At 38.7% G+C, this 23,183-nt stretch overlaps 2 protein-coding genes across 6 annotated transcripts in view; one reads left to right on the plus strand and one right to left on the minus strand.

The window, feature by feature from the left end:
• The first annotated feature begins 23 nt into the window (after positions 1-23).
• Positions 24-7,980, plus strand: sspn (sarcospan (Kras oncogene-associated gene)). Its single transcript, XM_060878054.1, has 3 exons — positions 24-397; positions 3,066-3,152; positions 5,274-7,980. The coding sequence occupies exons 1-3, from the start codon at positions 164-166 to the stop codon at positions 5,631-5,633; spliced, it is 681 nt and encodes a 226-aa protein (XP_060734037.1). The 5' UTR covers positions 24-163; the 3' UTR covers positions 5,634-7,980.
• Positions 7,981-9,283: 1,303 nt separating this feature from the next.
• Positions 9,284-23,183, minus strand: part of itpr2 (inositol 1,4,5-trisphosphate receptor, type 2) — an 87,611-nt gene continuing 73,711 nt past the window's right edge. For all 5 annotated transcript variants that reach the window (XM_060878044.1, XM_060878043.1, XM_060878042.1 and 2 more), the window contains 4 exons: positions 22,636-22,801; positions 22,334-22,494; positions 13,031-13,192; positions 9,284-10,258 (listed from right to left, as the gene is read on the minus strand). In XM_060878044.1, the coding sequence (XP_060734027.1) occupies positions 10,175-10,258; positions 13,031-13,192; positions 22,334-22,494; positions 22,636-22,801 (573 nt within the window). In that variant the 3' untranslated portion in view covers positions 9,284-10,174. The remainder of the gene's footprint in view (positions 10,259-13,030; positions 13,193-22,333; positions 22,495-22,635; positions 22,802-23,183) is intronic.

Raw genomic sequence — 23,183 nt, forward strand, 5'->3', positions numbered from 1 at the left:
TAGGGCAGGGCAGGGGGGTGGTAAACAGTACAGAGGGCCAGTCAGGGAAAGGAGAGAAGAAGAAAAACAGGAGACAAAAAGAGGAAAACGGTTAAAGGGAAGAAAGAGGTAAAGAACCAAAAGAATAAGTCACTGTGCTTGAGGAAGGAAGACAGGAGGAAGCATGGGGTCAGAGAAGAGCCCAGCGGGGTCTGGTGGAGGGCAAAATAAGGCCAAACCAGATCGAAGAGTCTCAGGCGCCGAGGGAAGCCACACATGCTGCGGCTGCCGCTTCCCACTGCTCATCGCCCTGCTGCAGCTGCTACTGGGCATCGCCATCACAGTCGTGGCCTTCCTCATGACCACCATCAGCCCCTCTCTGCTGGCCAGGGAGACCCCACATTGGGCTGGAATTATTGTAAGCATCTAACCATCCTCTTCCTCAGCTCCCAGCATGCTTTCTCACTGTCAGGGCCCTGCATGAGGCCAGCATTACACTCCACCTTACTGTGCCAGTAGCCACGCCGCCATTACTGCTGCTGCACTGGAGCCTCATTTTACATTAATCTGTCTCAATGTGCATGTATTACATGTGTAAGCATTTCTGTTACTGTACTTTATATTTTAGCAGAATTAGTTAAATATCATAAGTTTCAAACTAGTGTCTGTGCCAAAAATATTATGTTATTGGATATCTTGTTCTTTTTGGTTGTTCCATATTTTGGTTTTTCAGGGCTTGATGTTGGAAAAAGTTATTCTCCAATTTCTATTTTGAAATTTATTTCATCCTGGACTATAGACAATCAATGTACAGAAACCCCCTCTATTCTGATTGTGTAACCACATAACTAAACCACATTTGCTGTTGCTGAGGAAAACAAAATAGAATATCAAGATAACAGTACACAGTGGCATAGTGAGTAGCATTGCTGCCTCCATGATCCTGGTCCAGTCCAGTCCAGAGCTCAGGTTACAGTTTCTGTGCAGTTTCTGTGAATAGACTTCAAAACACATTAAACGTTGGGTAGCAAATGGTGCAAATAATTAGCCTTTATAGAGAAGCAAGTATAAGATCTAATCATTTTTATAGGTAAAAATATCATCTTATATTACAATATGTGTCCACATAAAGAGCATGACACACTTTAAACAAAGAATTGTCATTCTTAAAAAATACCTGCGTAATTGTTTTGGCTATCAGTCCCCAAAAACATTGTTTTTGCTTTTAACCAGTTCCTGTTTCCCTGAAGTGTAAATTTGAGATTTCAGATATAAAATAAATAAATAAATAAATAAATAAAACAGGTATTGCACAAACAGGTAATGGGTATAAAAACACACAATTGATATATAAGTCACTAAAATTCCATTAAACATAGTTAAGGCTAAAATAAGAGGTTTTACGTGTGCAAAACAGCTGGAAACCTGTGTTTAGAATGATTACATTTAGTTGATTGTTGTTATTGTCAAAATGATCTGTTAAATGTCACTTTCACAAAAACAAGCTATTTGGAAGCATTGAAAGAAAAAAAATCTCTTTCTGAGAGCATCTCATTAAATGTACCTCTTAACTCCAGGCTTAAATAGAACTACAAGTGGCATGGTGTGTTTTGGTTAGATTAAACTAGAATCAAACATTTTAGTCATAGACACCAGTACTGTGTTTGGTGACAAAAGGAAACATGAAAGGGAATGCACCTCATACCCCGTTTTATAATATAGATGTGAGATGCTTTGGGGCTTTTTTGTGGCTGGTGCTTCAGGCACCCCGTGAAGGTTTATGACATCATGAATTCTATCAAGTACCAAGATATTCCAGGTTTAAACCTTGTTCCCTCTGCTTGGAGGTTCAGACTTGTTCACAGAGCTCTCAACATGATGAAAAGCCAAACATGCTTCTAAAACAACAAAAGTTTCAGTTTTGCCATCATTTCACGGTGACCACCAGAGTCTTCAAATTTGAACCCCACTGATTTAAATCCTATTGAAGGAAGTCCACAAGCACAAAGATCCATCTACATGTGTCTCCAAAATGTGTCTCCAAAACTTAAGAGTCTAAACCGATAGAATTGGTTCTGTTTTCTGTAATACGTAGGAAGATGCCACAGTAGATTTATTGTGAGTGTCCTAATAATTTTGGAAACCGCTGCTTTGCTGCTACCTCACTTCCTTTTTGAATGTTATTCTTTTTACATATGAATTTTTGCTCATTATTAATTTTTATATTATAAGGGTGATAATAATTCCTGAGGGCACTCTCTGTATAACCATTCAGGTTTTTTTGTCTTACTGGCAAGGCACTGCATGGCACTTTTTTGTGACATTTTAATTGGTTTTGTGAGTCTGAATAAAGATCCATTTTATAGTTCTTTCCTCTTAACTATCAGCCTTGGTCCTGTGCTGAGGCTATACTTTTATTGTCTTATCATGTGAGATTGCTAGAATGCTAGGCTTCAGACACGCACACACACACACACACACACACACACACACACACACACACACACACACACACACACACACACACACACACACACACACACACACAAAATACATCAGAGTGTCTCTGGATATTCCCGGTTCACCACTCACGAGACCACTGCTGTTAGAGAAAAACACTGAGGTCATCAAGATTACTCTGCTTAAGAACCTGAGAAAAACAATAAAATTGGATACCACACGTTGGTCACAAGACTCCTGTAGCCCTGAGAAAGAGTGTGTTATCTTAGAAAGGGGAAAATATATTCAATTTGGCAAATCAGTGATTATACTATCAGATGACAAGTGAGTGCTGAGTTGCACAATGCTAATTACAACAATCATGGAAAGCCTGGCAGAAATGAATAGAGCGGCAAATAAGATTAGTCCAATCAAGAAGGCTGGCATGTGTTTATAACTTGGGACACAATGACAACATTTTTCCACCTCTGGGTGTTAGGCACACATGCTTGTTTTGCTTTTTCCATGGAGAATAATATCTGAGAATTGTGTTAATTGGTGCAAATAAAAGTAGTTGTTGAAAGACAACATTCATGTGGTTGAAAGAAAGTTTTTATTAAACCAATGATCTGTGCATTGTGTTGCAGTTGTGCATTGTATCTGTCCTGGGCTTTGTGCTCTATTTCATCACTTATCTGCCTGATGAGAGGACCTACACACAGTTCATCATAAAGGTGAGAGTGAATATGAGAAACAGACAGAGAGAGAAGGACAAGAGGAAAAAATATAATTATGAACACCTCAGCTATTCCATTTGCACATTAGCTAAGGATTGTATAATTGGCTGTAGACACCCGAAATGTGTGCAGGGCTAAATTACAGCACCGCTGGGATAGTAGTGTAATGGCTAACCCAGAGTTAAAGCTCAAATTTAGCCAATTTGAAAGACATCAGTGTCTTTCACATTAAGTCATTGCAGTTTCTCTGAACCTGATAATAAACAATAATGTCATTTTCCACATAATAATAATAATAATAATAATAATAATAATAATAATAATAATAATAATAATAAAAAAAATAATAATAAGCTAAAATAAGTTGACTTTTATATATTGAGGTCTACGTAATTAGGCTGCACTCAATAACATTTAGATAATGCTCAAGGCATTAAGAGGAAAGACAGAAAACATGAGCAGCGGCAAAAACATCACAAGGGAACAAAAACCAGTCAAAACATCATGAGGTAACAAAGAACAAACATGTATACATTATGAGTAAGGCCAAAAGCACACAAACTTGTTCTTAGATTATTCAATGACAACATATATATTTCATCACATAATCATCACATAATCATGAGTTCATAATTCATAAATTCCACAACATTAATCAGGGAAGAAACCAAGAGTTCATCAAAGATGGGGCTTAGTTTAGCAAACACACATAGTAATGTACATTCTGTTTAATTTCCTTGTGTTATTAATGTTGTATTGATAAATACAATATAATAAAGTAATATTTGCTTTCTTCATGTATTGTAAGTGTTGGTTTTAGCACCTATTAGACTTCTGAGTTTAGAGCTCTTCATTTCACTCTTTGCACTGACAGTCAGGAGATGTAGGTGGTGTTCAGACAAGTAGAGATCATACATTGTCTAGGGCTGTGATATGTTCAGCACACACATAATTTTATAGTTTCACATCTCTCAGAAGTCATAGAGTTGTCCGTTTCCAGTTTTAGCTTCGAAACCTGTCGGGAAAGCCCTTAGTGTTATCAGGCTGTGATGAGTTCCTCTTATATATTATACCTTATTTTTAGGTATACATTATTATACCTTATTTTTAGGTATACATTATTATACCTTATTTACTACTACATTATATGGCCAAAAGTACATAGACACCTGACCATGACACACATATGTGCTTGTTTAACATCCCTATTACAAACTGTTCTGGCTGCTATAACAGTCTATACTCCTCTGGAAAGGATTTCCTCTAGATTTTGATATGTTGCTTGGGGAATTGTAGAGAATTGTACATTCAGCCACAAGAGAATTAGTGAGATTTAGCATTGATGTGGAGGGGGCACAGTGACTTAGTGGTTAGCACGTTCGCCTCACACCTCCAGGGTTGGGGGTTCGATTCCCGCCTCCACCTTGTGTGTGTGGAGTTTGCATGTTCTCCCCGTGCCTCGGGGGTTTCCTCCGGGTACTCCGGTTTCCTCCCCCGGTCCAAAGACATGCATGGTAGGTTGATTGGCATCTCTGGAAAATTGTCCGTAGTGTGTGAGTGTGTGAGTGTATGAGTGAATGAGAGTGTGTGTGTGTGCCCTGCAATGGGCTGGCACTCCATCCAGGGTGTATCCTGCCTTGATGCCCGATGACGCCTGAGATAGGCACAGGCTCCCCGTGACCCGAGGTAGTTCGGATAAGCAGTAGAAAATGAGTGAGAGTGAGAGAATTGATGTGGGATATGGAGGCTTGTTTGAAGATGGTGTTTCAGTTCCTCCCAAAGGTGTTCAGTTGGTTTGAGGTCAGGGCTTTGTACAGCACAGCCAAGTCCTTATAAAAAATCCTAGAAAAAAACATGTCTATATCAATCTTGTGTCACAATGATATCCTAGTTCCAGTGAAGGCAAAACTTAATGTTACAGCATACAGCATAAGACATTCCAGGCAATTCTGTTCCTCCAACTTTGCATTAAAGGTTTGAAGAGGGTCTATATATGGAGGTCATATTCAGGCTTCGCAATACTTTTGGCCTTAGAGTGTACAATTAAATTCATGCCATGTTCAAGTCAAGACATATCACTGACCAAATTTTCTTTTATCCTTCTTTGTGTAATTTCAGCTTATGTACTTCATCCTGTGTTCAGTGGGGCTAGTCATCTCCATTATAGTAATTGCCTTCCAAGGCCACCACTACTCTTTGACCAATGGCTTCATATGCAGGGAGACAAACCAAGACTGTATCTGCACACTGGAGCCAGAGGACCCCATCGCACGCACCTTCACCTACGCCGAGGTGACAGACTGCACTGCTGTCACAAGCACTCTCATGAAGTACTACCTGCTGCAGATGGTGTTGAATCTGGCTCAGGCTATCGTCTGCTTGCTAGGAGCTTTCATCATGTGGAAGCACCGCTATCAGGTGTTCTTTGTGGGCTTGCAGATGGGTTCACCCACCACTCAGCAATGGCAGAAGGTTTAAGAGTAGGGCAAGGGACAAAGGCACTGGGAGAACGGACAAAATGTTCTTCTGGGAGCAAAACATGCTTCAGTTGAGTGTTTTTGTGTGTTGAGAGAAAGTCCAGAATTTCCCACAGCATGTCTATTTGGTGTGGGTACAGCTGAAGATATATTTTGCATGGCGTGGCAGTATCATACTGTACTGCGGTTGCAAATTACAGTTTCCTGTCCTTTTTTAGGGCTTCTGTATTTTTCTGTAATGGCGTCTGGACATTTCCACTAATATAAATGTATACTTGCTCTTGCCATGCCAAGAAGGATATTTTTATCTAACAGGCTGTATGTGTGATCCAACAGGACAGCTGTCATTCTGAGAGAGCTACATATTCACTCTGTTTGCATAGGATTTGCATATCAGACCGATGGCCTGAATAGGTAGCAATTATATGACAATCCCTATTGTTACCTTCTCAACAAAAAAGTATTGATAAAAGTTTTAAGTCTGCATACGTCATTTTTAATCCGCTTTTTTTCCTTCAGGCGGTGGTGCTCAGAAAGTTGTCCTCCATTTCAGTTTGTTCTAGTCACTATTGTTATAGTTAATATTTATTTATTAACTTAAGTAAAAGGGCCACTTGAATTAAAATGGTTACTTGAAACACACTAACGTGTGTCAGGTTTTTCTTTTGAGAAGTTGTCAATTTCTTAATCCAAAATTAATCCATAGATCATGCCATCTTAAATCTAACTGCAGTTTTAATGGAGTTTTACAGCAACATGTTTCAATATTGCAATATTAATTCTGTATTTTTGTTGACTATGTCTTGATATTGCAGTGTATATGATTTTCTTTGCTTTTTGTAATCGGAAGCTGCCCTTTATATTTTTTTATATGTCACGTTTCAATGAATATTACATTGTTTTACTGACAGCTGCACACTTTTTTGTATTATTTTGGTTTGTTTACAAGCATCATTTAATCTCTTACATTGTTTAACAGTCAAAAGCAAACTGCCCTTAATCTGCTTTAGTTACATTCATTGCTTAAACTTGCTTATTGCCATTAATAAATATAAGATCACTAACAGAAATAGTCCTGCACACAGACTGGCAGTTGTAAATCATGTCCAGTAAAAGGACAGGCTTGTGGTCTAAAGTCTTTGCTTACACAGTGGATAAACAACACTACTGTCAGCAGCAGAGACATAGGGTCAGAAGGGGGGGTCAGAGGGGGTACTCAGACACACAACAGGTCACTGTCTGATCACTGCTTTTACACCAATTTTCTTGTTACATAAATGACAAATACAGAACTGACCAGGTTTAACAACCTATCATGTAACAAACATCTGAAGACCATTCATGATTTGTACCAGTGCAGGAGTTTAACAGGGTGTGTACCAAAGTGTCTTTTTGCAGACAGTGTATGGTTTTTGAAGTTTGACACTTGTAGAGAGAGGAGTATTTAGAGCGTGTGCTATATGCTTGAGATAAAAAAAAAAAAAACAAGCTCCGAATTCATGTCTGTGACTCATCATCCTTTAATAATAACCATCTCTATTTCTCTGAATGTTCACAGGACAAAAATAGGGCAATATGTATAGGTTTCAGTTATGCCCTAAGGTATAATAACATATCAAGCCAATATAATGACTGAGGCATAATAGTCCCCTTTATTGGCACAATTGCACTCAGTGTACAGCATCAGAGTCATAAAGCCAATACATATTGTGAAAATTGTGCACACTCAGCTATAATATTAAAACAAAAGCTGTTTAAATGTGAGATGAAACAGCAGCTGATGAAGCTGTAATGCGTTCTCCAGCATGGGAAACTCAGCAGGCCATCCTTTTGAGAAGCAGAGTAAAAAAAAAAAAAAAAAAGGAGTGGCTCATGTCCGTTTTTTTTTTTGTTTTTTTTTATATCTTACAATGTTTTTAGGGAAGAGAGCCTCGGGGTTGTTCCTACACCACTGCTCATGTGACTACCTCACTGCTGCATGTCTGTCTCGTGTGACACCTCACGTCACATGCGCTTATCACATGCAGGAAGGCAGATTTTAGATTAACCCCTGTTTATATTGTCTATTTATCACTGTGGCACATTTCATAATGTTTTGAATGATGGTTGTATTTTTGTTTTTATGAAATGTCTGGCACATATCACTGTGCAAAAGTTCCTCAAGACATCAAGTTATCACTTTCAGTGCCTTTGCCTTTATGTATCTGCTATTTAAAGATAACCTATTCAAGTGTATACGATACATAAACACGTACAAGATTCTTAACATTTTTGACAATTTATGTGTATGTGTATTTATAGGACTTAGAATGTGTGCGATTTTACACAATACAGTTACATGACATTTACATGACATCTGTCTGACAGGGAATCAAACATCTACAACTTAATAATCATAAAACTAGTTGATAAAAATGTCCTGATGCTTTTCATTGGCTTTAGGGTTTATTTGTATATTTCATATAATAGAAACACTTGGTCTAATATAGACTTTGAATTTAAAATAATAATAATAATAAAAAAAAAAATTAAATTCTACATAAAGTTTGTTTATTACCAAACAATGTGTTGGGCAACAATGACCTGCTTAACAAAAAAAAAAGCTAAAAAGCTTTGATGAAACATAATTCTTACATAAGATTTTCCCTCAGGTCTTTTCATGGTGGTGGTCAAGACCGCTGTCCAAAATATCCCATAAGTGGTGGTTGAGATTTGGTGATTTACATCATTTTTACTCAAACCATTCTGCAAGCTCTTGTGCCCTGTAGATGAGGCAAAGTCTGTGGGTCTGGAAAAGACCATTCTCATCAGGATAGAAATGTTTTGTCATAGTATAAAGATGATCAATCCAAATAACATTATTGATTGAGTGAACTTTACATCTATGAGGACAAGTGGAGCCAAACCATGCCTGGCAAATGGCACAGCATAACAAAGCTACATTTGTCTTTCTTTCTTTGTTTACTTTTATTTTACCTGCACATATTTCAAGCAACCCAATAAATAGCAGAAAATATGATCTGACTGGACCTAACTTTACCTAGTGGTTAAGAGGAGTACTGGATTGTCCTGCTGTTTCTTACTAGACAGCGCTTTCTAGAACTTTCCCCTGCTTATTGATGGCTGTTTGTGCTACTAGCTCAGTCAGAGGCTAAATTTGGCAGCCCCGTTTCTCACGTAGGCTACCAATCTGCCATTTCTGGAATAGGGCCAGACCTCTACCCACACATACAACACGTACCATATATTAAACCCCCAGTGACGTGGGATTTGAACACATTTATCCAAAGTGGTGTGATTAAAGCTGGACTATTTTAAATCTTATTTGGGCCTCCTTATTTGGGACTCCAGTTATCTGATTTCTCCTCGTAACATGGGAGTGAAAACGCTGTGAAAGTTCACAGGGATCCATTTCATAACCCTAAAAGACAGAGTGGTTGACTGCAGTCCTATATTCATGGACGGTAATTATTTACCACTGCTTCAAGACGGGCAGAACTCTGAACTATAAATACTCAGAGAGGGAAATGCCACATGGTGAAGTGCAGGGGACTTTCTAGGTGACTTTACTGCTGTGTGTGTGTTTGTGTGTGTGTTCGTGATTAGACTGCACCAATAAAACGAGTTAAATGATAGTCCTGGGCACTCAAATATATACATATATATTTATTACAGTATTATAATGACATAAAATAGTCTATCATTTCTGATCTCTTGTAAATAAAAAGGCATTTCACCTCAATTACATCCTTTCAATCCTCGTATAAGTCACTTGTGCAAATCTCCACACAAAAACAACATGAAATGGTGACATAAGAGAGAGTTAAACTGTCTTGTTGAATGCACATTCAAATGTTAAAACAGGGAATGCTTTAAGTCAATATTTGACACAGCAGGATCTGTTCAGTGTGTCTGCCAACAGTGGACCGTACCAAACTTTCACACTTACATTCACCCAGTCATTAATTACACACATTTTAAAACAGTACCCCTGGTGCAGTGATTTACTTTTAAGGCACTTTGCACATTTTAAAAATGTAAAAACGGACACAAATGTACAACAAGATGACCAACAATTTTCAATGTTACTCCTAATGAAACCAGATGGCAACTTTAACTTGAAGATGAGATGAATGTTTTGTTTCCAGTTCTGTATTTTCTAAAGGGTAAAAAGGACACTTTAGTCAGCAGTTCTTCTGTGAGAAAAAAGCTCTAAGGCACTTCTAAAGCAGCAGTAACCCCAGTGAGTGAGGTACATCCTGAAGTTCACCTTGACTTATTCTGCTCTGCAGTTACTGCCAAAAGTGAGACCAATAAAATGGAATGACATTTAAAACACGAGTAATACTTTATAGTTAAAAGTCCACAGGCAGCATTTCCATTACCATGCCCTAGACAGGAGACTCGGGAAACGCCACTGATTTGCCGTTTAAGAAGTTTGAATGAGACAGTCCCCAGGCATTTCTCTAGAAGCTCAAGGTCCGAACAGAAAGCCAGTCTGTGATGAGCGGATGGGAGTCGTTTGTCTTGTCAGTCGTGTTCTCAGTGTGCAGGGGGAACGTGATGGTTGACTTGTGTTGGACCCAGAAAGCCCATTCTCTGCTTGTTTTTCCTCTGCTCAGTCATCTACACACACAGAAAGAAAGAGGCAAATCCATCAATCTGCTCAACCCTCACAGGTAAACTCAGTGCAACACTGCAACAGAAATGTAGAATATACCGGCTATGAATTTCTATAAAAAAAAAGTCAGTGAATATTTGGAACACATTTAAGTGATTATTTCAGAATAAGTAACATTACTGTGCAAACATTACTTAGCTTTGATGCATTCTAAGTTTTTTTGTGCAAAAATACCAGTCACATTTAAGCCATTAACCTTCACATTTAATGATCTTTGTTGCTGCCACATGATTGTGAGTGTGAAAAGTGGTTTGTGAGTGTATACATTTTAAACTAAGGTAACATGGTGATTATAAGTAGTGCATTAGAAGGTACTCTTTATTGCACCTAATTTCAAATCAGAGTTTAAAAACAGCACACAAGTGCAAGAAAAAATATAAACACGAAGGTTAAGTTGTGTTTCTTCTCACAGTCAGTGATGGGTCGGTGTCTTCAGGAAGGTTTTGTATTTGTTCTGGTTTGTTTGAAATGACAATGTGAATGTTTACACCCAGCTAAGCAAAGCCGCTGCCCTGGCTGATGCATCTAACTCAGCAGGACTGGAGCACGGAGGTTAGGAGGGTTCGTTTAATTAGGCCTGATGCCAAGAGAGTAATCGCTTTAATAAGTTACTTAATATCTAGCGTGACTAGGGGAATTACAAAAGGCCTTGGCACATGACCACCAGGAATCAGAGGCACCTCTGGGGTACACAATATCAAGTGAATATACGCTGCTCACTGTAATTCCAGCAGGGATTAGTGATATTATTCTGATGTTCTAGCCCCACCCCTATCCTAACGACTGACATGTGAATAAAGCCAGTGCTGTTTGTGAAAAATCAGGGAAGACAGGTGATGGGCCACAGCTATGGAAAACAAGAACACCCAAAGCATCTACATAATCAGGATCCCAGTGCAGGTTCAGGAGTCGCTGTACATATAACATTTCCGCACGTTCCCAGCACCCATAAGCAGGTTCAGTAGGAAAGTCAACATGCTACTAGACTGGAACCTGGAAGGGTCATAGTTAAAGAGTTTTGGGGATTTGATTGGGAAAGATGATTATTATTTTTATGACCTCCATTTGAAAGTAGTATGAGCAGATTCAGAGTGTTTTAAATTAAACATGAGGTCGAAGGGAAAAAAGTTGCAATTAATTAAAACATTTCTAGTGTATCATTAGCTCATTAGATTCTATATTTTCCTCCAATACACTCTCCAACTCCGTGATCTGCTAATTCCCACTCACTCTTAACTCTCCATATGACACAAAAACTACCAACGAGGGATGATTGACATTATTTACATTTAAATTATTTACTGTCTAGTGTCACCCAAATGAGGACGAGAGAGAGAGAGAGAGAGAGAGAGAGAGAGAGAGAGAGAGAGAGAGAGAGAGAGAGATGACATCCCTCCCTTTTCATTAGTTTCTGGCTGCAGATGGTTGCAGCATAATTGGGATTCAAACATGTGGTGATCTGATGATAAAGGATTCAAATTTAGATTTAAGGGAAAACTACTTTATGTGCTCAAAGACACCGCTAGACCCTCTATAATAGTTATTTTTAAACTCAGCTTTATTAAACCCCTACACCTGATTATGTAATGGTCTGCATTTTAATCCCTGGTACCCTCAAATCCCAGCTCCATCACAGCATCAGTGAGAAAGGGCGAATAGAATGGCACTGAACTCTCAGCCACTGACATGGAAACACTTGCAAAGATGAGACATTCAAGCAGTGTTCTCGGTTCTTTTCAGAGGAAAGTAGCTAGAGCATGCTCAAAATGTTGCTAGAAGTCACTAGATCATGTCATTTGCTACTACGAATATAAATGAATTCATCAAGATCGTTGACATACAAATTACGGAGTAAGGTACATGAAGAATTAAGATTTTTACTTACAATATAATAAGATTTAATAACTTTTTTCTTATATAAAGAAGTCAATAATGGTGATCAGGGATTAGTCAGAACACAACACAGTCATGTTTTACACAGTGATGGAGAGTTGAGTGAACCTGCTTTTTTTTTTAGTTAGTGTTAGGGTTAGAGAGAACTGTATGGAGTTCAAGACCGTCACCAACGTCTGCTCAAAAAAAGTCACCAGATTTATTGCTAAGCTGTTTTTTTTCCCATTAGAAGGTCTAAACAGCAAATCTGGAACCAAAGTCTCTAAGCTGGCAACACTGCTTTCTAGTCTATACTGCCTTGCCCAGTCTAAGAGCTCAGGCTAGCATAGTATAACATTGCCAGGGCAAGGTGGATGAAGTCACTGGAAAAACTCAGACCTCTGGATCTACGCGTGATTAAGCATGTTTAAAGGCATTGACACACCAAGCAAACTGTTCTCCACTTTTAGCAGTGTGCTAACACAAGCTGACCTTTCTCAGCATGACTGGGTGAAAAAACTGCCTAACTGCAGTGCACTGTCAAAATCCTGCCTGCCCCATTATAGCTACTGCTACACAGCATGCTATTTCATATACTATTTAGTATAGTAGCATGAGACTTGGGATAAAGATAAATGCTAATAGAATTACAGACTACTGGTATGGTGGATGCCGTCTACATTTTTGCTTATATACTTATATTATCTTTCCATCTTTTTATATATGTGTAGAACATAAATGCATGTAGTGATGTTGGAGTGTAACCCTTCAGAAAAAAAAAACAGACAAAGACTTGAACGTGGTCCTCATTTGTTGTGTCCTAGGACTTGGAAAGAGTGCGTTACCTGCTCTTTGAGCTCTGCAAGCTGGGCAGAAAGCAGTGCTACGAGTGTGACAGTGGTATCGAGCTTCTCCTGCAGTAAGCGCATCTCATTCTGCTCACTCTCTCCTTCACTGCTCACTAGAGACATGGCCCGCATCCGTGGGAACCAGTCCAGGTTCTTCTCCTGACAGAGAGAGAGAGAGAGAGAATATAAAACAGTGTCAACCACAGGGTTAAAGATTAACTAGAAAATGGTGGGAATTTTACTGCTGCTAATCTGAAAGGACACAGATACTGTTAAGCATCCTGTAACATTCACAAACATCAGCACGCTAGAGTTGAAGCAAATTAAACACCAACAATTGACCATAAAACTAATGCGAAATGTTCCACATGCCATACTAGATAATTCTGTATTATAGCACATGGACTTACGGTCAATAAAATAAATGCTTACTTGTGTTTGTGCACGTGTCGGTGTGTGTGAGCCGGCAGTATGAGAGATAAGGAGGAGGTAACAGTGAGGCTCAGCCACTCATCAAATACAGTTATGTAAGGTGCTTTTCACAGCCAGGCGGATGCAAAGGTGCTGCGAGTTCCAGGATGCGGCCACGCTCAGAAGTGGGAACAGAGTGTCTCTCACTCTTATGCAAGCAATCAATCACACATGCACAGACTTACTCACGTACATGGCTTTGTCTTTAAACAAAGCATTTGTTGGCACACATGGAAATGAGCCTCCAAGGAAGCCATGTTCGTTAACCAGGATGTTACACTAAATGGTGCCCTACCCTATTGCATTTCCTTATAAACGCACAAGTTTTAAGAAGATTCTATACATTTCTATACAAAATACTGTATATTTTGATTTGACAGCCTCCCACTCTCCTCTATATCTCCGTCTATCTACACTGACTCATATATAAGGGAAAAAATATTAAAGAAACACAATAATACAATATAATATAAAGAAACCTGCCAGTAAAAGTAAGACAAATCAAGGTTCCCTTCTTTGCTGAATATTTTTACATGGAATAGGGAGAAGGCTAGTAGCCTGCATTGGATGGCAGAAATGAGAAATTAGAAATAAAACACTTCACTTTCAACTGCCTGAGCAACTTCCTTTAAATATAAGAAACATGGAATTTAAAACATTAATATATTTCAGTGCATTATGGGAACTGAAGTCAATTTGACAGACATTAAACACAGCAGTTTCAGTGTGACAAACTGTAAACTGAGTGTAACTACTGACTTTAATGAACTGATCCCTTTTACAGAGCCCTTGGCCACACCGGGTTTTGAGGGATGCTGGGATAACAAAAGGTAACAGTGAGAGAATGAGCCTTTTTCTTCTAAGCTGTAATAAAAATGATTAAAGGTTTGTCAGTACAGTGTTGAGTAGAGCTCCACGAACGACTGAGTATCATCTCGTATGAAGTCGGTACGAACAACAAATGAACAACGAATTAGCAGCAAATGGTATGGTTAGAAATTTCAAACTGGTTACAAGTATTCAGGGAAAAGCTGTAATATAAATTCAAATTCCAATTTGTGGAATTTGTGGAACACCACAATCCTCCTTCGTTTTCCCGAAAAGTATAGTACCAACTTAACCAGTTTGCCTTTTTACACACCCAACACCTGCTTCGTATCTGCAGAATTAAAGCTCATTTAAGTCTTGAAGTGTTGGTGAAGTCTTATTCTGTTTCTGAACTCCCCCAGAAACACAGTCAGTCAAAGCCATTGGGTTCATTTACAATATTTTAAAAACAAAGAAGAAGGAAAAAAAAATAAAAAATTAAAATAATAAAAAAAAAAAGGTATGTAAATTCATAAAAATTTGATATGTTTATAACTGAACCTATAATTTATGACCTTGTTCACTAGAATATATTTGCCTTATGATTGATACTAAAACTATTTCTGAATTTTTTTTATTGCATCTGTCCAAGTGCATTTGGTTTTAAAACATTTTAAATAAATATAACTTTGGTTGTCTATTTCGGTTAATGAACCATTTAAAACACGGACTTCTTTTCATTTATTTGCTAGTAGGTTTTATTTTGGTCTCACGCCGCATATAACTAAATGAACAAACAAGAAAAAAGCAAAGCAAAGACAATGGCAGGACACAAACTGAAGATTCTTTTCATTCCTAGGTCCAGATATCCAGAAAACACCATGTTTCTGTGCCTTGCTGTTTATGGTTTACATCTGAAATAAAACATGACGTTTGTTTCACTTTATGCTGTTGAGTTCAATCAGCATAAAATCCTGTTCACATTGAAACTGAAGCACAGTGGAGTTCTCCTGGAAACAGTCTTTTTTTTTTATTTTTATTTAAACAATCACCATGAATCACCAGCATGATTGTAGTGTTCACACAGCTCATCTTCATGATATGGTGTGGATGTTTAACTAGGGTTTAGACTAAAAGCCACATATTTACATTTACAGCATTTGGCAGACGCCCTTACCCAGAGCGACATACAAAAGTGCTTTTAAGTCTCGATCATTGAATACATTAACTCTGGTTCACTAGATTACAGACTTAAGATACCACGAGACCAAAACGCTTCAATTTTTTTTACATTTATTTATTTTTGTTAAATACACAATAAATCAGTGGAGAAGGTGGTAGTTCAAGTATTTCATGAAGAAGTAGGTCTTCAACTGTCTTTTGACTCCTAGGGGAAGTTCATTCCACCACCTGGGTGCCAGAACAGAGAAGAGTCTTGCTGTATACCTACCCCTTACCCTGAGAGATGGTGGGACCAGTTGAGCAGTGCTGGTAGCTCTGAGGGTGCGAGGTGCAGTGTGAGGAGTGATGAGGGCTTTGAGGGAAGAGGGAGCTGGTCCATTTTTTGGCTTTGTAGGCAAGCATCAGTGTTTTAAATCTGATGTGTTCAGCTACCGGACGCCAGTGGAGGGAGTGCAGCAGCGGGGTGGTGTGTGAGAATTTATGCAGGTTGAAAGCAAGTCATGCAGCTGCATTTTGAATCATTTGCAGAGGACGAATTGTGTTCATAGGTAGACCTGCCAGCAATAAGTTGCAGTAGTCCAGTCTTGAGACAAGATGTACCTTTATTCGTACCGAGATGACAAGAGTACAAGTACCTGAGCAGCATGTGTGTACAAAAATTGCAGAATCCTTCTAATGTTGTAAAGCACCGACATGAGCGTGTCACATTAGGACAGTTGATTGTCCATGGTTACCCCAAGGTTGCGAGCATACTGTATGTAAAATGTAAAAGCACCTTCAGCTACTTCTGCAGAGCTGCTGAAAGTCACAGCGTCGCATGTTAAGTTGTGAGTCATATGAGGTCTCACTGCATGCAGGAAATCTGCCTCCTGTAGAGGGAATCCAGCAGAGCCAGCCAAATTCTCTGCCTTAAAATGTGTCAGCCTTATTTAAAATAAGAGTCTGGAGACTCTGTCTCCATCAGAGGTCCTGCATAAGAGCACGTTCTTGCACAGACTTTATCTAGACATTAAAAAAAAAAAATCTGTTTCCTCTATCGGCTGCACCCTCTGTGTGTAAGACCCTGTGTCGTGGGAGGGGCAATGACTCATAAGTGGGGCACGGTCTCGTTGCCCCATAGATTTGTGGTACAATACTTACACACAGGAGCAAGCATCACAGGTGCAAATAGGCTTGTTCAAAATAATTCATTCTTCTTTACACTGCCACAATATCCACTGACAATTATACTGACTTTATTATATTATATTCACTTTTTTGCATTAGCAGCAAAATTTAACACTGCTGATAGTTGGACTTATCACTCAACACCCCCAAACAGAGCTGTCTACCTTTTTCTCCCCAATAAAACAGTTAATGAACCAAACAACATGTGAGTCTGGAATGATTTGCACAAGTATTTTGAGCACTGATATATTTGGACCTGGAATCCCTAACACTCTTTTCACCATCTCACATGCACTTGATTACAAATCACAGGGCACCCTTCTGTTCTGTTAAGAAAAATAGGGTACATTTTGATTTCATTTTTATGAAATAACATCTATCTAATAAATATTAGACAACTATATTAACTGTACAGTTATTAGGGATGCCACCAAAAACCTTTGTCCGAAACCCAGTCATAACTGCACTTGAAATGAAAATAGATTAAAAAAAAAGAACCTAAAATATTAAATAGGCCTACAAGGAAATGTCAAATTGATCAGTTCACCATTATAAATGGTGATGAAATTAAAATAGACCCCCACCCCCCCCCCCACCCAAACCTGTTCAAACACAACAGTGAAAAATGTCAATGTGAACATTAGACAACTGTCATGATTTATTTCTGTACTTAATTTATTTACTCCACATTACTGCACAGTCACCTTAAAATCCACCCTTCCGAGGAGTTTCTATGATTGTCTCTGCCGGATTGTCTCTACCCCCTTCCCACTTTCCTTAAACAACAAAAAAAACTAAAATACTTATTTTCTTGTCTTACAATATGGTACAATATGAGCACTTAAAAGTGTCATATGAATCCCCATATTGAAATCTATCCAAGTTGAGGTGCAGATACAGCTGCCCAGACAGATACCAGTATCCGGGTTATGTTGTTGCTCCTATGATCATAATTAAGCCATTGCTTTCCAGCAGGAAAATACCTACAATGCAGCAACATCAAACCAGGCATGGAAATAGAAACATGATTGCCACAATCAGTTTGATTAACAGGATCAGTCACTGCATCCCCTCTATTAGTCAGCAGTGCAGACTCACACACACACACACACACACTTTGAGCTCTGACCGTCTCAGTAGATAGAGAAGAGTAAAGTCATACTGTGTGAGCATGCATGTTATTCAACTAAGAATCAATGACCTTTGCACTGTGCAGTGATCACGAGCCCAGAGGCCCAGCCTCTCCCCCCACTCCCCCTTTCTGTTGCCGCCAACAGTGTATGACGATGGTGTTGCCTAGGAGATGCCTGACTCACTGTGTGATAATGAGCGGTGGGGAAGGGGTGTGTGTGAGGGTGAGAGAGAGAGAGAGAGAGAGAGAGTGTGAGTGTGTGGAAAGTGGAGGGGGTAGAGGAAAGCACGTGTGAGGAAGGGCTGAGCTATTAGTGGGCCACTTGAGATGGCTTACATAACACTGCTGTTGCTGCTGCAGTACCTGCTTACACTTTCTCATTTGTTTGTGTGTGGTGTGTGTGTGTGTGTGTGTGTGTGTGTGTGTGTGCGCGTGCGTGCATAATAAACCATCACAGTATAGTCAAGCAAAGTTCAAAAGTCCTGCTGTCTTCATAATTGCAATTGCAACACACAAAGATACAAAGCTGCAACTCCTCTCATCTTATATCCTCTATCTGTTTTTCTTTCTGTTTTTTTTTTGTACTGAACTTCATCAGAAAATCATAAAAGACTTTTCTCTGTTGCAAAGACTGCAAAGAATAAATGAACACAAGGTAAACGATAAAGAAAACACATACAAACCAACACTACAAAAAAAACCCTTCACTCGTAGCTCAACTTGACAAAATATTAGCCAGGGGTTTTAAAATAACTTCATATAAGCTAGATGTCCAGTAAACGTACACTGGACAGATGGTGTCTGACAGTTTTATTAGACGCATGTTCGCCTGGGAAAACCCTTCACACTGAAATTTTGACATTTTCTTCTATATATAGGTTTGAAAACTCCAGGTTTCTTGAAGGAAAATATGTTGCATTGCACTAAAAGGTTCCAGCTCCGAACACACCAACGCTTTGGCTGCCTTAAAGCAAATGATATTCATTGTATTTAATATGTAATCAATGAAATAGTAATGTAAAAAAAAAAAAAAGTGTCTCTCTTTATAAAACGTTTTATTCAGTCGACAGGCAGCAGTCCTCCCCACCTGGTAGTGATTCCACGCTTATTAATTCATAACGTTTATAGATTATTAGAAATTATTACATTTACATAATATATTAGAGGCATGCATCAGTTCTGGGATCTTGCCAAATTATAATTAATTATAATGTGTTGTATGTAATTTTATTTTGTGATTTTATAAACGTGATTATTTTTAAGGTTGCCCTTTGCACATCTGGCAGGAGGACTGCCGATGAAAATTAGCACTTTTGAGCTAACTCGGGTACATTTACATTATTGTAATGTTAATTAATGTACATTGTCCTCTTTTAAATAAAGAAAGAAAGAAAGAAAGAAAGAATTGGGTGAAAACTGTCCTGTGGTGTAAATTTTATACATTTGTATTAGTTTATTTAAACGTTTGTTCAAGAGTATGGAAGCAGTCTTCTCTTTTCTGATGATGACATCACAGCATAAGAGCCTCATGGACATGATTACAAAATGGATTGAGTCTGTTTATGTTGATGGCTAAATAGACAGCAAATCACCGCACAACCTTCAATGCGGGAGGAAATCACATGGTTATAGACATCTGTAAGCAGCTGGGCAAGTCGTGCCCTAATGGTTAGAGAGTTTGACTCATAACCCTAAGGTTGTGGGTTCGAGTCACGGGCTGGCAATACCACGACTGAGGTGCCCTTGAGCAAGACACCGAACCTCTCCAACTGCTCACCGGGCGCCACAGCATAAATGGCTGCCCACTGCTCCGTTTGTGTGTTCACGGTGTGTGTGTTCACTGCTGTGTGTGTGCACTTTGGATGGGTTAAATGCAGAGAACGAATTCTGAGTATAGGTCACCATACTTAGCTGTACGTCACGACACTACGTTTGAGTGGCTTCTTACACGACAGCCTGTTAGAATGGCAAGAAAGGAAAACACTTCCGCATCATTTTTTAGGAATATATTTTTGGTTGACGTGAAGTAAATGTTTTAAAAGTATGTTGCAGAAAAGCACAATTTTAGTCCTAATCATAATTTATAGTTTTATAGAATTCAGACATGAGCGACAATCAGACTGGTTTTCTCAGACTGCACAGATTTCTTCAAATCATTTCAAGTACAAAAAAGAACCTTCATCCTTCTCTGATCTTACTCCAGAGAGGAGCCTATTAAGAGGAACACAGGCTGTAATTCTTCTACACTGGAATAATTAGCGGAGCTAATGAGATAATTATACAAAAGCAGTTAAGTGGACAAAAGTGACACAAGGTCTTTGTGTAAGTGAGCAGCATGGAGCAGTGGAAGCTGGTGTAAACGTCACAAAGATGGATGTGAAACCTAGGACAAGTTAGGAAACAGAGGTTACTGTACAGCACAATGATGCACGGTCCTGTTTAAGACTTGTAAATTAGCTGTTGTTTAATAAACCCCTGTTCTCATTTCAGGGGTCAATAATAACTATATAAAAAAAGATCATTCGAATGTTCCTTGAAATTGTCTGCAAGAAGCAAACAATCCAGCCATAATATGTAAAATACATCTTTGTGGTTAAATACGTTTTGTAGCAGAATTAAATTATGACAGAAATCTAACCTTTAATTGATTTTAATGATTTCAAAAACCAAAATAAAAATGTCTATCCACCCATCCTACCCAACCACCCATGAACTATCCATCAATTTATCCATCTATTTAACTATCCATCCACCCATCCTTCCATTGACACACTTATCCATCCAGCTAACATCCATCATTCCATTCTAACCATCTATTTATCGATTTATCTAACTATCCATCCAGCCAGCCATCCATTTGTCCAACAACCCATCCATCTGTACATCCATCCATCCATCCACCCTCCCATCCATCCTCCCATCAGATCACTGGTCTGTCTAACCAAGATCTACTTGGTTTTTATTTAACAACTCCTGGTACTTCCGAGACAATGCCATGTGTCCTAACAAGGTTTGGAAGAAAAACAGTTACAACCTCACAACCTACACACAACAGCGCGGATTAGTTTATTTTCTGTAGCACTAGCCTTCTTTTTATGCTACATCCTTCTTGTGTGTTTGATGCCAGACGGTTCTATTTTTGTTTTGTCTCATCTAACCAAAAACCAGAAGTGTCTAGTGAGCTTCGGTGAACTTACAAGAGCTTACATTTGTGGTTAGATGAAAGAAAATCCTTCCAAAAGGTTTTGCATTAAGGAGGCATCTGATGCGTGACCTGAAAATGCTATCTTCTGCAAATCACACACTGCTGTGGCAAAATGCAGTCAAGCATGTAGCTATTTCTAAAATATCCATTGTCACATTTACATAAACACCACAATGTTGTCTCGTTTCTGAACTTCCCCATGGTGATGAATGACTATGGGAATTTGGCCTCTATATCAACCGACACTGAAACAGGAAGTCACGGCTGACCGTTTAAGAGCTCCTAAACACACACTGAAAGTAGAATAGAAATGGAAACAGGATTCAGTTAAAACTTAAGTGAAATCTTTTAACCACAGACACATTTTTTTAGTCTGCTTCCCCGAGGTTGCCAATAATTCTGGTGTTTATCTTTCTATCCATCCATCTTCTGCTTTATTTTTATTTAACATATTGAATCTATACACTATGTTTATCAGGATACATAATGAAGTAAGTTTGTAAACTAATTTTTCCTAATTATTATCAAAGTTTTTATATAACCCAGCTCGACATATTCTTACGTACTTGCCAAAAAGTGCTAACAAGCAAGACTCAGCGAATCTTCCGTCTCCCCTCTGCTCTGCTCGTTAACATAACATCAGCGGTCTTGTTAATGAGCAGTTAATCACTACACTACTTCCAACACGCTCAGCGACAGAACAGACACACGGCTCACAGGTACACACACATACCCACCCACAAAACAAGGCACTGGAGACACACACAACACACACACAAATGGCACAGAGGGAAACTTTGCTTACTGCATCCCGGAGACATCTGCAGCTGTAGATGAACATTAATATAAAAAGTGGCTGATTTTTTCTTCTTATTTTGTCTGGTGATTAGTGTGAATTTTGTGCAAACGTAAGAATTTACTCAAAAGCAGAGATTGGCAAGGAAAACATTCTTATTCCTCAAGCAATGTAAGCAAAATAACTTAAAAAAAAAATAGTCAACTCCAGATTGATTTAAAAATTCAGCTAAAATAAATATATAAAATAAATACCTCATGAAACGAGCGATCGTTTAAGCGTTAGCATGACGGTAAGCGGTGAACATTAAAAAAAAATTTTCAAATAAAAAAAAACAAAACCTGTTCTTATATCACTGGATTACACAATTTTATTGTTTCTCAAAGCTCAAGTGTCAGTTTGATTTACATTAAAAAATCTATTTCCGTTGATTCTAATTGGTTTCGTCCACAGTAATCTCAAGTATCTTCAGGTTTTCCCGTATAGCCTACTGGTCTGTTGTGCACATGTGTAAATGCAGTTAACAGGACAGAGACTGACCTTGATCATCTGAGCCACATAGCTTTCAGGACCAGTGTATTCAGTGGGGTCCTTCACCCGCACTAGAACCAGGAAGTACAGGTAGTGCCACATGTTGTGCTCGTTCTTGATGTGCTCCTCGAATGACACTGTCTTGTTGTCAAACTTGTCTCTCTCCAGACCTGCAAGAGAGCAGAAACAATATGACTATTATAACGAGTATAACTTTAATAAGACAATTATTGTAACATTTAATCTGCTTTTCCTCATACAGGATTTCCCATAACCTGATGTAACATCTGTAGATATTCAGAGGAACTTACCGCAGATGAAACAAGTAGTCTTCAGGATCTCCTCCTTGCGCTGTTTCTCACTCCTCAGGTCAGCAAACGTGTCAATGATCACACCGAAGATGAGGTTCAGAACAATGATGATGACGATGAAAAAGAACAGCAGGTCGTACACCACGCGAGCAGCAAACATGGGTTCCTGTACAGAATAACATCACATGGATTCATGATCTCAGCCTTCCAGGGTTAAACTGCAGCCGACATACAGATGGAGATGTTCATCATTACTAAATATTCATTTCCTGCTTCTCTCTGAAAGCTCAAACTGCAGAAAACTGTATATAAGCTGCACAAAAAAACAACAACATGCGTCCTGCTACCAACTGACAACTCACTGTGCACAACATCTGATTCTGTGTTCGAACGGATAATGAATATAAAGAAACAATACATCTTCATATAGACTAAGATTTGCAGCATCTGTTTCAAACTTTAGTGGGCAAAAATGAGTCCTATCACAATACAAGCAGTATAATAAATGAAGAATTGCAATAATAGTCATTAAAAAGCCCATATGCAGT

Source organism: Tachysurus vachellii, chromosome 9, assembly GCF_030014155.1.
Source record: "Tachysurus vachellii isolate PV-2020 chromosome 9, HZAU_Pvac_v1, whole genome shotgun sequence".
Taxonomy (NCBI): domain Eukaryota; kingdom Metazoa; phylum Chordata; class Actinopteri; order Siluriformes; family Bagridae; genus Tachysurus; species Tachysurus vachellii.